Here is a 16,566-nt window from a genome sequence, read left to right as displayed (position 1 = left end):
TGCTAAGTAGGCTTTGAAGTTTTGCTTTTCAGACCTATGATTTCTAACAATTCTGTATTTCGCCCTTGAAGTAAAAATAATCACCCATTTATCCTTGACTTTATTAAAGATATTAACTTTTATTCAGTTACAGTATCCAGTTTTATTCAATTAGGGTATCCAGTTTAAGAATTATAAAAGAGTAGAATAGAATTATTCTAGGAGAATTATTCTAGGAGAGTTACTCATAACCAAACCAGAACCAGAAATGATCACAGGAAAACATTTCTCAGGGGATAATTTAATAACATTACTAAAAGTGTGGGAATCCATATACCACCTAAATGATTAGGAAAGAGGTTATTAGCTAAGCCATTGTCTGAAACCCACTGAATCACTGGTCCTTTTTGAACAATGATTGGTCCTTTTTTTCTAAAGATGAGTTTTAAAATTTAAGAGAAGCGTCAAGCAGTAGAGCTGAGAGAGGAAAAGAACACAGATCTCACATGGTTCAGATTTTTCTTTTTAGGTCCAGGAGTAAGGTAAGATATCAAATCTTTGCTTTTACAGTTTGAAGAACCAAAATCAGTGAACTCTGCAGGATAGACTATCAAGTTCACCCTAAATGCTTGATTAGGTCAATGATTTGAAGCAGGGAAAAAAGTTTCACATCTAGAAGACAAGAGAAATATACTTAAACAGGTTATACCATAAATCAATATCACAGTTCAGTTTTATAATCTATTGCCATAAATTACAAAAACATTGACTCAGTTGCTTAGTTCTAGTATATTATCCTGTTATTAGACTACTAAGTGGAAATTATCTGGTATTGGACTGGTATTGTCAAATCTCTATTGAAGTACTTTTCAACATAGACATTAAAATTGCTGCAGTAATAAGTCCCTAGTTGGTTAGCCTTAGTCATGACCTCCCATGGTCTGATGGGCCTGCTCCTCTCCTTGTAGGGCAGCACTAGGAGGAGATCATCTTGTTCTTTAATGCATTCAACCACATCATATGTCTCCAAATGAGTCTTTTGTTCAAGCTAAAAGGACAAGCAAACAATCTTGGTTTTTATAAACAGCTTGTCTGAGAGAAAATAAAGAGTTATATCAGAAATTTACAAATATAACTTTTTAAATTTTAAATTGCAAAATGTAAGTAAATACTATGGAATTCACCCAGCTATTCCTTTGATTAACAATACTAATTATTTTGTCATGAATTTTAAGTAATGTCTTTATAAAGCTAAAGATCACAACTTATTTTCTAGATATATCATACGAAAATGAAAATTATAATTCTTCTTGGATTCCTGGGAGCCACATTGTCAGCCCCAGTAAGTGATTTTATGGCACTACTAGTTCCATTGTGTTAAACCTTCAACAATCCCTTCTTTTTACTATTTCTGATTTTCTTTTTCATTTTTACTTTTAGCTTATCCCACAGCGTCTTACGTCTGCCAGCAATAGCAATGAGGTTAGTTTAAATAATTAAAACAATCTCCTCCTTTTTTTAATGGAAATCAAGTGGGAAGAGATAGAAGTCGTTATTTAATTTATACTGTGTTCCTCCCCACTAGCTTTTATGTATATCCAAGCACATTTCTAATGTCCATGTTTGATTATATAACAGGTTACCTCTAAAATATTATTCTGCTTCCCTTGATTGATTGTTAATTCTTCAAAGGCAGATACAATATTGTTTATATCTTTTTGTTCTAATAACACCTCACACAGGTGTATATAGGTGTTTAAAAACATAAAATGACTAAACCACTGGAATGTGCTAACGTTGTGCAATCTCATACCCAACAGAGGAGAGGTTGTTAAATCCCAACCTTGTTTTAAATCTAACTTCTAATCACTGTAATTTAATGTAAGCCTAGTGAGAAAATGTCCCACTTCTAACAAGAAATTGAGCAACCAGCTATGACTTGTGCTATATTTGCAGTAAACATTGTTCCTACTCATTTTAGTGTGTAGTAATCTTGATTTCATATTATTTTTCTTTTTCTAGTTACTTCTTAACCTTAATAATGGTCAACTTTTGCCACTACAACTTCAGGTACCTCCATTTCAATAATTACTTTATGGGGAATATTTACCTATTGCTCATTTATGTTATTTTGTAAGAAAACAAAATGTTTCCTGATCCTATTTTGGAAATCTCAATTTTTAATATTATGAATTTGTCTCATATGTTCTAGTGGCCATTTGCTTGAAGATTAAAGTAGAAACTGTAATTTGAACAACACTTATTTATTGAGAACTTGGTATATGCCAGGTACTAATTCTCACAACTATGAGATAGTTAAAAGTAATTATTTTACAAAAAGTCATGCCCAGTTAACCAGTAACAGCAGGTTGGGGGGTTTAGGGTTAAGGTAGGGGAAAATACAGAAGGTTTAAAACCAGTGTGGCATATGCAGATGTTGGGCTCTTTTATCAACCTTATCCTGCCCCATATTTCTCATGGCCATCGGGAATTTAGCATTTGCTTCGTATTATTTGCTTGGTTCAAAATGAATCAAGATGCTGTCCTTTTTTATGTTGCAACATTGGAACTATAGAAATTGTTTGTATTTTGTCTCTTTCTTGCTCAGGACTAATTTTTAAATTCTTTTTGGCATGAAGGGAACATGCTTTCTTTCCTTTGTGTCTTTTTAGGGCCCACTTAATTCATGGATTCCACCTTTCTCTGGAATTTTACAACAGCAGCAGCAGGCTCAAATTCCAGGACTCTCCCAGTTCTCTTTATCAGCTCTAGACCAGTTTGCTGGACTGCTCCCAAATCAGATACCCTTCCCAGGACAGGCCAGTTTTGCCCAAGGAGCCCAGGCAGGCCAAGTTGATCCCTTACAGCTTCAAACACCGCCTCAGACACAACCAGGCCCCAGTCACGTAAGTCAGGCCTCTTTCATTTTGTTCTGAGGAGAGAGAACTGCATGTTTAATCTGACAATGAATATGAATCAGCTTTGAAATAGGCAGGGGTTTTTGAACAATATTTTTTCTCATTATATGTTTCTACCATCGCTGTAAGTTCTTTCTTTTATTTTCTGATTTCTAAGACAAAAAATATTTAAATCAGCTACTCTAGGATACAGCAACAAGCCAAAAAAGTTAAAAACAAGTCTAGGATAAGATAGGAAAACTTCAATAATAGGCAATTTATGTCAGCACATGTAACAGATGACTTTTTGTTGTGGAAACTTGTTAACACAAATGATAAATTTATATGGCTAGCTCTATGAAAAGCAGCTCAGGGATTTTTAAATAACAAAGTCAAGCATACATTTTTATATAATTCTTTTTTTTGGCAGGTGATGCCCTATGTATTCTCCTTCAAAATGCCTCAAGAGCAAGGACAGGTAAATGGATATAACAACACTGCCCATAGAGATGGCTACATACACTCTCCACAATGCTTTCTATTTCTAGCTCTGACTCCTATAGCAGGGCTATAAAAACCTATATAATGATATCACTGTCTAGATAACATCATTGCTGGGCTAGTATCAGTTTGTTGATGTTGGGCTCACTTAACAACTCCTTAAGGACAGGCAGCTAAGTAGAGTCTCCAGGACCCCTGAATTTCCAGGGCATTGCTATGTTGAGAGTAAAAGAGCTCAGTAAGCCCCAGGTCATGTCCTCTCTGCATCCAAATTGCTGGAAGTTGGGAAAAACTCAAGAGAAATACCATGGGCTGACTTTATCCAACTTTAAATTTTGCTTCAGAAGGAGATGCACTAAGCTGATAATATATGATATGATGTAGAGATAAGAAACACTTGCCCATGTTATTTGGCTGTTATGAAATTCTGCTCAAAACATTTTAAGCTTCTTATACATTTCCAGTTTGAATCCATATTACAATCAAATGGTAATTTTTTCCATTAAATAGGATAATCTTTTAAAAATGAATGCAAACTAGTATAATCATCATATTAATATGGAAAACCCTATAAATATCAGGATTATTAATTTTACAATATTCTGGGTTCAAAGAAACAGTATTATAAATAAATTATATTACTCATCACAGAATATTGACCTTTTCATAAAAAGTTACAGCATTTGACTCTACTGTAATTATAACTAAATAACTTTGTCCCACATCCACTCCCATTATAAAACAAAAGTTACTTCTAGACATTATCTCATTCTATGACATAAGCATTTAAAGAATTAGATGTATAACTAGAATTACTTCATCTTAAGAATCAAGAAACCTAGTCTTAATGAGATCAAATTCCTCATCCCATTGAAAGTAAATAGCTGAGTTGGAATATAATTCTCCACCCTTTCTGTCTCCTTCTTTAACCACGAAACCAGTAGCTCTCCATCCTGGCTTTACATTAGAATCTCTGTTGTTTGAAAATTACAAACGTCTGAACCCTACCCCAGTGAATCAATACCCCATGAATAGATGTTAAGTTTGGTCATCTTCTAAAATGCTCAAATGTGAGTTTGATTCTTAGCCAGGATTAAGAATGCTTGCACAAAATATAATCCTTCTGAAACCCTAGCTGTTTTTTTTAACTTCATGTCTAATACAATCTCTTACTTTATGCAAATAAAAACAGCATACAAAAATTAACATATTTACTAAGATTCTCATTTTCTATGAACACATACACAAATAAACAGACACAGACATATAAGTAGAAGGCAATGATAATATAAATGGAAGCCACATGGTAATGTAGGTGGGGAAGTTTCAGATGATTTCATTTGTTACTTGTCTATGTCTTGATTTACCAAATATCCTAAAATATATATGGATTATTTTAATAAAGTAGCAATTCTTAAAGGCAATACATTCATAGCATTTCATTTATTATGGCAGAACATCTAATACCACATTCTGCAGAATGATGATTCTCAAAAATATAGGGTAAGTGCTACATAGGCTATCTTTCACTTAGGTATTTGCAAAGTAATTTGTATATAAAGTTTCTAAGATGTCCTTTGAAAAAAAAAAGCTCTTCTGCTTAGTTCAACCCACTATTTCCTAAATGTGTTTGCCCAAGCAACCTTAAAAACCAAGTCCAGTATTACCTGGGATACAAGTTGTTTCCAAAGTTTGGGAAGGGATTCTTCATCTATTTGCTTTGTATTTAATCATATAAAGCTGCTAGACATAAAACAGCTTTTAAATAAAATTGACATTAGAAGATAAAAAGTATGTCCTATGCTGATTTAATGGAATCTCTTGTATCCTTCTCTTTTTACAAGTAGATGTTTCAATACTATCCAGTTTACATGCTCCTACCCTGGGAACAACCTCAGCAAACAGTTCCAAGGTCACCTCAACAAACAAGACAGCAGCAGTATGAGGAGCAGGTACTGCAAATGTTTTATTTTAATCCTACTAGTTCCACTTGAAAATAGAGAAAATAAGGTATATTACCATAGAAAAAAAGTTTTTGAGTATATTTAATGCAAACACTCAACAGCATGAAACAGGTAGGCATAAGAGGGTAGGTATAGTGTTCTCGGCTATAAATCATTTGTGTAAACTTATTTGGTAATATTCCAGGGCTGGATTTTTAGCCAATGAAATCAGTAAGTGGACTTCAATAGAATCAAGGCCAAAAAGCTGAATAACCTCGAAAAGTGAAGTTTTCTCACATTTAAAATTTACTAGCATCCACCTTTCCACATATGTGTGTGTGGTTACTATTTAAAAATAATAAATGGCAAAAATATTAGCTACCTTGATGAAAGAAATATTTGATCACTGGATTTTGAGATACAATTAGATACCATTATATTAAATTTTGTGAAACTGCAATAAATTTTTAGAATTCTAACATAAATTCAGGTGGCTCATGTATTATTAACATCCTTCCTGTTAGAATGAAAATGTCTTTTTTTTAATTTAATCATAACTCTAAAACCTGGCATTACAAATTAGAGAAAACTCAGAATTATGCTTTAAAAAACTGGTAGTATTAATTCTAATTGTCATGTTGCTTTAAAGGGAAAGAGAGAGTTTTATCCTAGAAATGATATGGTATTAAAAAGATTCTTGCTAATTTAACAATAATTAATTTTTAGTTACTGGAACATATAAACTTTAAAAATGCTTTTAACTTATATAAAAAGATATATAAGTTTAAGTAATCATTTACTGCAAACTTATGACAAGAATAATCACAGAAAATATAATACATTTTTTAAAAAATCTGACAGATACCATTCTATGCTCAATTTGGATACATTCCACAACTAGCAGAACCTGTAAGTAAATGCATATTTTTCATTAAAAAATATTTTGAAACTACTTCCTTCATTGTCTACTAAATCTATCAATGCCCTTCAGCCAAAGATGACCAGCAGAGCACCTCTAATTGAACAAAATTGTATGTATCCACTCAGTACAAGGAGGAGAACACACATGTGGGGAATCTTGGGTGTCTTAATAGGAAAGTATTAGAATGACTTCTCACACAATTTGGGCTTCTTTTAGGTAATTTGGGGAAGATTGCAAAGAAGTGGTTGTTCACTCTGCAGTGGCTATTCTCAAAAGTAGGGTAGCTCTATGATTATTTTAAAAGCTCATTCCTCTAAGGCAAGGATAGTGGAGCAAGGTGAAAGCTTTAATGGGTAAAGAAGCATCAGTCGCTCATAGTAGCCAAGATGTGAGAACACCTGGTATTTTCGTGACTTGTATAGTGACCTTACTTTAGACAAAATTTTGAAATTGTCTTGTTTTTTCCACCCCGTCTGATGTTGGTGTTCTGTAGAATTGTTTATGCTCAACAGGTAAGTGCCTGGTCCTAGTAGAGAATGTTAGAAAGTAGCACTTCCAGAACAGAAGCAGAGGTGAGATGTCAAGCCACTGCTCTAATAGCAAAAATTAAACTATTATTTCTGTTTTTAGCAAAATAATTTAAGAAGTTTGGGAGTGTTTTACTACTCTGGTACTCTGGGTGGCCAAAGAGCATATTTTCATAGATCACTGATTTAGACTTTTTAAAACTTTTTGTGTTTTTAGGCTATATCAGGAGGACAGCAGCAACTAGCTTTTGATCCCCAACTAGGCACAGCTCCTGAAATTGCTGTGATGGTAAGATTCCTTACAACACTTTGCCAGCTACTGGAAATCAACAATTGACAACTTACTGCACTAATGTTCATTTTAATATCAACTCTGTTGTAATTCCATCAATAATTTTTGCTGCTTCTTCTTCTTCTTACAATATTTTGCCAGTGAAGATTCAGTTCACTCTTACTCAGTTAATTAGTATTTTTGAGTATGTTGTGCCAGGTACTCTTTGATGCACCTTTATTTAAAAGCAGATATTAAGAGACAATTAATGTTTGCTGGTATATATTCATGGTCTTTTATGTAGCTTATAATCTAAAAAAACTAATAGCAACTATTTTTTTAATATAATGCTTGTGTTGCATCTCAATCCTGTTGCTTTACATTCTTCCCAATTTTGGCCTTCTTGTTAAACTTACGACAACTTTGTTTTCATTCTCATTCTCTGTAGTCAACAGGAGAAGAGATACCATATTTAGGAAAAGAAGCGATCAACTTTAGACATGACAGTGCAGGAGTTTTCATGCCCTCAACTTCACCAAAACCAAGCACAACCAATGCTTTCACTTCTGCTGTAGACCAAACTATTACCCCAGAGCTCCCAGAAGAGAAGGTAGAGTCATGAAAACTTCACTTTATGCAAAAAAAATTGTCTAATGAAAAAATACAGTGATAAAATTAGTGCTTTAATTTATAGGACTTAGTCATGAAATTAAGAAGATAACTAAGGAAAAATATGTGGTCTTAACTCTGAATAAGGTGGCCAAAACTTGTTTTTGATAATCAATTAATCAGAATATAATTTAATTTCAATTTAATAAGAGTTTCTTATGAATGTCCTTTTCTCACTAGGACAAGACTGACAGCCTAAGGGAACCATAAGAAGTTGCCCTGATCATTCAGACATTTTGGTAGGTATTTGCCAAAGTCAAGCATTAGGTGCCACGACAATTCCTACATAAGAAGACAAAAGAAAAAAGTTGGCAGAGGAGCTAATAGAGTTCTTACCAAAGTAGTTATAAAAACAAGTCAGCTATATATACCTATAAAATTAATAATGATTATGGACTTCAACAATTTTTAAAAACAAAATTAAATTTTGAGAATCATGTCTGCCTATAAGTTTGGTATACTCTCTGAAAACACAAATATTAGATATTCTAGGTCCATTATAAAAGACATTCTATAGACACTCTATACAGAATCAATTCTCCCAAATCATCATTTCAGTTTGCAAGCTAAATATTGTAATAATTCCAATATATCTGTATTAGTTTGAAATTAAGTAAAAATCTCAAAATGATAAAGAAATTGTACAAGGAAAAGAAAATTTCAAATTCCATGACTTTTATATCAGACATAATCTTGAACTAATTACCTGTTTTAATCAGCTTGGTTGGCTATGAGGCCACAATAGGAGTTTGATAGAAGGGCAGTCTGGAAACAGCACCAAAAAGTAAAAACGCACACTGAAAAGCAAACAATTTAACTTGAAGGGCAAACTAAAAGACAAAGTTTTTGAAATATCCTCCCCGCTGCCTGTGCGCCTCTTTTGATCTCTCCTTCCATAAAAATGAGCACTCAGCATTCTTCAGATGAAAAAAGTTTATAAAAACACAACCGAGTGAACAGTAATAATACCTCTTTAGGAAAGCCTCCTCACTAATGTACTATATTGTACAAGGCAAATCAAGTTATTCAGTAAGAAATACTAAAGAGATTTCAGTATTTTTATGACCTTTTTTCTGTATGTATGAATGCCAGTGAAAAGAAAAGCTTTCTATTTCTTTAATAAGTAATTTGTAAGATATCTAGGATGTTTTATGCAAAGCAGTCCAATGATATTAAAATGCTTTTCTATTATATTTTTCAGGGAAAAAGATGTGGCCATGCCTTGGATATAATTTTAGGCTATTAGCTTCCTCAATGCTAGTATCAGTTCTTTGGAATACATGAAATATCTTGACTCTTCTCCTAAATTTGTTTTTACTTATAAATGTTATTAAACTCTTTAAATATGTCATAGAAAATAATACAATCATGTAATGAGTCTTGTCTTACAAAATTATATGTCTCTTCAAATATCCTATCATTGTATAATATGGAATATAATAACACTGAGAATAAAGCTAGTATCATTAAATCAATTGGATAATTGCATTAGTAAATGATGCCTCTGCAAAATGGTAGTACCCATGAAGATATGTATATTGTCATTGGATGTATGATGAGTGTTGTGATTGGAACTGATGAAGTAAAATAAGTATCTAGATTTGATATGTCATCTCTTCATTTCCCTAAGGTCCATTTAGTCAGTTTCCTCCTGAGACATTCTCATGACAATCAAAATTATTTGGTGGCAGATATCATAAAGTGCTTATTCCTAATATGACACAGTCACATAGAGAGGTGTCTGTCCTTACTCAAAAGGATAGGAAAGTGTATGCTTGTTTGGGGGAGGCAGCATCCTGTAGAGAATAAGGTGGAGATTTTGGGTTTCATCAGATCTGGCTTTCAATCTAGAATAATTTCTCTAAAATCAGCTTTGCTTACATTTGGTAATTCTCAAAACTTTCCCTACCAACTATTCTCCACTGGATGTTTCCTATCTAAATAAAACAGCATTAGTTCAAGAATAAAATATAGACTAACACAGGAACAGAAAACCAAACACCACGTGTTCTCACTCATAAGTGGGAGTTGCATAATGAGAACACATGGACACAGGGAGGGGAACATCACACACAGGGGCCTGTTGTGGGTGGGAAGCAAGGAGAGGGGAGAGCATTAGGACAAATGCCTAATGCATGTGGGGCTTAAAACTTAGATGACAGGTTGATAGGTGCAGCAAACCACCATGGCACATGTATACCTATGCAAAAAACCTGCATGCTCTGCACATGTATCACAGAACTTAAAGTAAAATTTTTTAAAAAGAATGAAGTATAGAATCCACACATGACTTCAACTCCTCCATACATCTATATTCAATCTATCATCATAGCCTAATAGAGTAATACTTTCAAATGAAGACATTTTAAGTGTGTAGTGTGAAAAATGTATATATCTTGTAACCATCACCCCATTAAGATACAGAATATCTCCAACACCCCATAAACTTCTTTCATACTCTTCTCCAATCAATCTAGTCTCCCCACTCTCATGCCAAGCAACTATTTTCATATTTCAATCAACATATATTAATTTAGCCTATTCTGGGTTTTTATATAAATTAAATCATACATGATGTATTCTTTCATGTCTGGTTTCTTTTACTCAACATAATGCTTTTGTGATTCATTCATATTATTGCTTAAGTGTTATACCACATTGCATTAATATATGTCATTTTCTTTATCCATTCTCCTATTGTTGAACATTTGAGCTGTTTCCAATTATTGGATATCAGAAATAAAGCTGCAATGAACATTCTTGTACACTTTTTTGTAAACACATGTTTTCATATCTCTTAAGTAAATACCAAGACACAGCTCTAACTCAAAGGATATGTATATGTTATGAGAGACTGCTAAATAGTTTCTAATGTGGCTGTTCCATTTTATACCCTTATTAGGAGTGAATAAGAATTCCAGTTCCTCTCATTTCTGGCCCACAATTATTATAGAATTGTCTTTTCTTAAAATTGTTTTTATAAATTCCTCTTTTGTCACACATCCCTTAAATGTTAACCTCCATACAGGTTGACCTAAGTCCTCTTTTCTCCTCTCTCTCAAAAAATCGCTGCATCGATTCTTTTAAATTGCTACATGAACATTTCCATTTTGACTTTAATAGGATTTATGAAAAGGTACTGGCTCCTAAATCTGTATCTCAGCATATTTATAGTCTTATCTATTAAATAGTTCTGGATTCCGTGTTTTATTTTAAAATGTTCAAAGAGGCATCTCATGGTTTTAATTTGCATTATCCTGATGACTAATTGTGTTATATTTGTTTCTACACTTATCAGTCATTAGTATAACATGTTTTTTGACATGTACTACTGCTATGTATAACTTTTAAATAATTTTTAAAAGAAAAAATATATTTACTTACATATTTACCAATTTCAGTGTTCTTCCTTCCTATACGTCTGAGATTTCATCCACTATAATTTCCCTTTTATATCAAGAAATGTCTCCAAAATTTATTTAGTTTGCATCTGATGGCTATAAATTCCCCCATTTTTATTTATCAAAAAATGCCTTTATTATGCCCACATTTTATAGATATTTTTTTAATATAAAATTCTAAGTTGACTGACTTTTTTTCTTTCCACACTTGAAAATTGTTCTAACATTATCTTCTGGCCTCTAATGGTTTTGATAAAAAGTCACCTGCCATTCCTATTGACATTCCCTTGTATGGAGTGTTTCTTTTTCTAGAGCTGTTTTTATGACTTTCTCTGTCCCTTTCGTGTTCAGCAGTTTGACTCGAGGAGAGTTAAGTGTGGCTGGCTAATTTTGTAGGAATCATATTAGGTGTGCACTTTGCTTTCTGAATCTGCATACTGGTTTTGATAAAAATAGGAAAAGTTTCATCAGTACTTCTTTGACTCTTTTTCTGTTTCGTTTTTTTCTCTTCTCTCATTCTTACAACTCCAATTCCATGTATATTGGATTAATTGACACTATTTCTTAGGTCATTGAGCCTTTGTTGATTTATATTTTCTGAGCACTTCAGTTTGAAAATTTCCATTTACTTTCAACTTCACAGATCCTTTCTTCTATTAGAGCCAATCTTCTTCTGCTACTGATATCATCTAATAAATACATCCAGTTTTTTAAAATTTTAAGTTTAGGATTTTTATTTAATTTTTAACAGTTTTCTTATAGCTCCAGAAATTTTCTAACTCATCACTCGATATACTCAACATATTCCTATCAATCTTCTAGCATGTTTATTCTAGTTGAAGTGTATTTTTTTACTATTATTACACTTTAAGTTCTAGGGTACATGTGCGCAACATGCAGGTTTGATACATAGGTATACATGTGCCACGTTGGTTTGCTGCACCCATCAACTCATCATTTACATTAGGTATTCCTCCTAATGTTATCCCTCCCTCAGCCCCCTACCCCCGGACAGGCCCCAGTGTGTGATGTTCCCCACTCTGTGTCCAAGTGAACACATTGTTCAATTCCCACCTATGAGGGAGAACATGTGGTGTCTGGTTTTCTGTCCTTATAATAGTTTGCTGAAAAAGATGGTTTCCAGCTTCATCCATGTCCCTACAAAGGACATGAACTCATCCTTTTTTATGGCTGTATAATATTCCATGGTGTATATGTGCCACATTTTCTTAATCCAGTCTATCATTGATGGACGTTTGGGTTGGTTCCAAGTCTTTGCTGTCTTGAATAGTGCCAAATAAACATACATGTGCATGTGTCTTTATAGTAGCGTGATTTAAAATCCTTCAGGTATATACCCAGTAATGGGATTGCTGGGTCAAACAGCAATTCTAGTTCTAGATCCTTGAGGAATCGCCACACTGTCTTCCACAATGGTTGAACCAATTTACACTCTCACCAACAGTGTAAAAGCATTCCTATTTCTACACATCCTCTCCAGCATCTGTTGTTTTCTGACTTTTTAATGATTGCCATTCTAATTGGCATGAGATGATACCACATTGCGGTTTAGATTTGCGTTTCTCTGATGATCAGTGATGATGAGCATTTTTTCCTGTGTCTGTTGGCTGCATGGATGTCTTCTTTTGGGAAGTGTCTATTCACACCCTTTGCCCACTTTTTGATGGGGTTGTTTGTGTTTTTCTCGTAATTTGTTTGAGTTCTTTGTAGATTCTGGATATTAGTGCTTTGTAGGATGGGTAGATTGCAAAAATTTTTTCCCATTCTGTAAGTTGTTTGTTCACTCTGATGGTAGTTTCTTTTGCCGTGCAGAAGCTCTTTAGTTTAATTAGATCCCATTTGTCTATTTTAGCTTTTGTTGCCATTGCTTTTGATGTTTTAGTCATGAAGTCCTTTCCCATGCCTATGTCCTGAATGGTATTGCCTAGGTTTTCTTCTAGGGTTCTTATGGTTTTAGGTCTAACATTTAAGTCTTTAATCCATCTTGAATTAATTTTTGTATAAGGTGCAAGGGAGGGATCCAGTTTCAGCTTTCTACATATGGCTAGCTAGTTTTCCCAGCACAATTTATTAAATAGGGAATCCTTTCCCCATTTCTTGTTTTTGACAGGTTTGTCAAAGCTCAGATGGTTGTAGATGTGTGGCATTATTTCTGAGGCCTCTGTTCTGTTCCATTGATCTATATCTCTGTTTTGGTACCAGTACCATGCTGTTTTGGTTACTGTAGCCTTGTAGTATAAAGTCAGGTAGTGATGCCTCCAGCTTTGTTCTTCTGTTTAGGATTGTCTTGGCAATGCAGGCTCTTTTTTGGTTCCATAGGAACTTTAAAGCAGTTTTTTCCAATTCTGTGAAGAAAGTCATTGGTAGCTTGATGAGGATGGCATTGAATCTATAAATGACCTTGGGCAGTATGGCCATTTTCACGATATTGATTCCTCTTACCCATGAGCATGGAATATGCTTTGATTTGTTTGTGTCTTCTTTTATTTTGTTGAGCAGTGGTTTGTAGTTCTCCTTGAAGAGGTCCTTCACATCCCTTGTAAGTTGGATTCCTAGGTATTTTATTCTATTTGTAGCAATTATGAATGGGCGTTCACTCATGATTTGGCTCTCTGTTTGTCTGTTAATGGTGTATAAGAATGCTTGTGATTTTTGTACATTGATCCTATATCCTGAGACTTTGCTGAAATTGCTTATCAGCTTAAGGAGATTTGGGGCTGAGATACGGAGTTTTCTAAATATCCAATCACGTCATCTGCAAACAGGGACAATTTGACTTCCTCATTTCCTAATTCAATACCCTTTATGTCTTTCTCTTGCCTGATTGCCCTGGCCAAAACTTCCAACACTGTGTTGAATAGGAGTGGTGAGAAAGGGCATCCTTTTCTTTTGCCGATTTTCAAAGGGAATGCTTCCAGTTTCTACCCATTCAGTATGATATTCTCTGTGAGCTTGTCATAAATAGCTCTTGTTATTTTGAGATACGTTCCATCAATACCTAGTTTATTGAGAGTTTTTAGCATGAAGCGCTGTTGAATTTTGTCAAAGGCCTTTTCTGCATCTATTGAGATAATCATTTCGTTTTTGTCATTGGTTCTGTTTATGTGATGGATTACATTTATTGATTTTCATATGTTGAACCAGCCTTGCATCCCAGGAATGAAGCCCACTTGATCGTGGTGGATAAGCTTTTTGATGTGCTGCCGGATTTGGTTTGCCACTATTTTACTGAGGTTTTTTGCATCGATGTTCATCAGGGATATTGGTCTAAAATTATCTTTTTTTGTTGTGCTTTGCCAGATTTTGGTATCAGGATGATGCTGGCCTCATAAAATGAGTTAGGGAGGATTCCCACTTTTTCTATTGATTGGAAGGAATGGTACCAGCTCCTCTTTGTACCTCTGGTAGAATTCGGTTGTGAATCCATCTGCTCCTGGACTTTTTTGGTTAGTAGGCTATTAATTATTGCCTCAATTTCAGAGCCTGTTGTTGGTCTATTCAGAGATTCAACTTCTTCCTGGTTTAGTCTTTGGAGAGTGTATGTGTCGAGGAATTTATCCATTTCTTCTAGATTTTCTAGTTTATTTGCGTAGAGGTGTTTATAGCATTCTGTGATGGTAGATTGTATTTCTGTGAGATCGGTGGTGATATCCCTTTATCATTTTTTATTGCGTCTATTTGATTCTTCTCTTTCTTCTTCTTTATTAGTCTTGCTGGCAGTCTATCCATTTTGTTGATCTTTTCTAAAAACCAGCTCCTAGATTCATTACTTTTTTGAAGAGTTTTTTTAAGTGTCTATCTCTTTCAGTTCTGCTCTGATCTTAGTTATTTCTTGCCTTCTGCTAGCTTTTGAATTTGTTTGCTCTTGCTTCTCTACTTCCTTTAATTTTGATGTTAGGGTCCTGATTTTAGATCTTTCCTGCTTTCTCTTGCGGGGATTTAGTGCTATAAATTTCCCTCTACACACTGCTTTAAATGTGTCCCAGAGATTCTGGTACATTGTGTCTTTGTTCTCATTGGTTTCAAAGAACATCCTTATTTCTGCCTTCATTTCGTTATTTACCCAGTAGTCATTCAGGAGCAAGTTGTTCAGTTTCCACATAGTTGTGTGGTTTTGAGTGAGTTTCTTAATCCTGAGCTCTAATTTGATTGTACTGTGGTCTGAGAGACAGTTTGTTATAATTTCTGTTCTTTTACATTTACTGAGGAGTGCTTTACTTCCAATTACACAGTCAATTTTAGAATAAGTGTGATGTGGTGCTGAGAAGAATGTATATTCTGATGATTTGGGGTGAGAGTTCTGTAGATGTCTATTAGGTCTGTTTGGTGCAGAGCTGAGTTGAGGTCCTGGATATCCTTGTTAATTTTATGTCTCATTGATCTGTCTAATATTGATAGTGGGGTGTTAAAGTCTCCCATTATTATTGTGTGGGAGTCTAAGTCTCTTTGTAGGTCTCTAAGGACTTGCTTTATGAATCGGGATGCTCCTATATTGGGTGCATATATATTTAGGATAGTTAGCTCTTCTTATTGAATTGATCCCTTTATCATTATATAATGGCCTTCTTTGTCTCTTTTGATCTTTGTTGGTTTAAAGTCTGTTTTATCAGAGACTAGGATTGCAACCCCTGCCTTTTTTTGTTTTCCATTTGATTGGTAGATCTTCCTCCATCCCTTTATATTGAGCCTATGTGTGTCTCTGCATGTGAGATGGGTCTCCTGAATACAGCACACTGACGGGTCTTGACTCTTTATCCAATTTGCCAGTCTGTGTCTTTTAATTGGGGCATTTAGCCCGTTTACATTTAAGGTTAATATTGTTAAGTGTTAATTTGATCCTGTCATTATGATGTTCACTGGTTATTCTGCCCATTAATTGATGCAGTTTCTTCATAGCATCAATGGTCTTTACAATTGGGCATGTTTTTACACTGGCTGGTACTGCTTCTTTCTTTCCATGTTTAGTGCATCCTTCAGGAGCTCTTGTAAAGCAGGCCTGGTGGTGACAAAAATCTCTCAGCATTTGCTTGTCTGTAAAGGATTTTATTTCTCCTTCACTTATGAAGCTTAGTTTGGCTGGATATGAAATTCTGGGTTGAAAATTCTTTTCTTTAAGAATGTTGAATATTGGCCCCCACTCTCTTCTGACTTGTAGGGTTTCTGCTGAGAGACCTGTTGTTAGTCTGATGGGCTTCCCTTTGTGGGTAACTTGACCTTTCTCTCTGGCTGCCCTTAACACTTTTTCCTTCATTTCAACCTTGGTGAATCTGACAATTACGTGTCTTGGGGTTGCTCTTCTCTAGGAGTATCTTTGAGGTGTTCTCTGTATTTCCTGAATTTGAATGTTGTCCTACCTCTCTAGGTTGAGGAAGTTCTCCTCAATAATACCCTGAAGAGTATTTTCCAACTTGGTTCCATTCTCCCCATCACTTTCA

At 34.4% G+C, this 16,566-nt stretch overlaps 1 protein-coding gene across 3 annotated transcripts; it reads left to right on the top strand.

Annotated features, from left to right (window-relative positions):
- The first annotated feature begins 452 nt into the window (after positions 1-452).
- ODAM (odontogenic, ameloblast associated) lies at positions 453-9,314 on the top strand. Of its 3 annotated transcripts, XM_009447781.4 has the most exons (12): positions 453-521; positions 1,256-1,321; positions 1,420-1,461; positions 2,002-2,049; positions 2,652-2,885; positions 3,307-3,354; positions 5,225-5,329; positions 6,182-6,229; positions 6,987-7,058; positions 7,489-7,650; positions 7,890-7,948; positions 8,911-9,314. In XM_009447781.4, the coding sequence occupies exons 1-11, from the start codon at positions 486-488 to the stop codon at positions 7,917-7,919; spliced, it is 891 nt and encodes a 296-aa protein (XP_009446056.4). In that variant the 5' UTR covers positions 453-485; the 3' UTR covers positions 7,920-7,948; positions 8,911-9,314.
- Positions 9,315-16,566: the final 7,252 nt, after the last annotated feature.

This window comes from Pan troglodytes, chromosome 3, assembly GCF_028858775.2.
Source record: "Pan troglodytes isolate AG18354 chromosome 3, NHGRI_mPanTro3-v2.0_pri, whole genome shotgun sequence".
Lineage (NCBI taxonomy): Eukaryota > Metazoa > Chordata > Mammalia > Primates > Hominidae > Pan > Pan troglodytes.
This window is presented reverse-complemented; position numbering and strand designations above follow the sequence as displayed.

Bases quoted from the DNA above. Each gene is read 5' to 3' on its own strand.
- ODAM (XM_009447781.4), top strand. From the start codon at position 486: ATGGTTCAGATTTTTCTTTTTAGGTCCAGGAGTAAG. The intron at 2,050-2,651 runs GTACCTCCATTT...GTGTCTTTTTAG, and splicing joins TTTTGCCACTACAACTTCAG to GGCCCACTTAATTCATGGAT. The intron at 3,355-5,224 runs GTAAATGGATAT...TTTTACAAGTAG, and splicing joins TGCCTCAAGAGCAAGGACAG to ATGTTTCAATACTATCCAGT.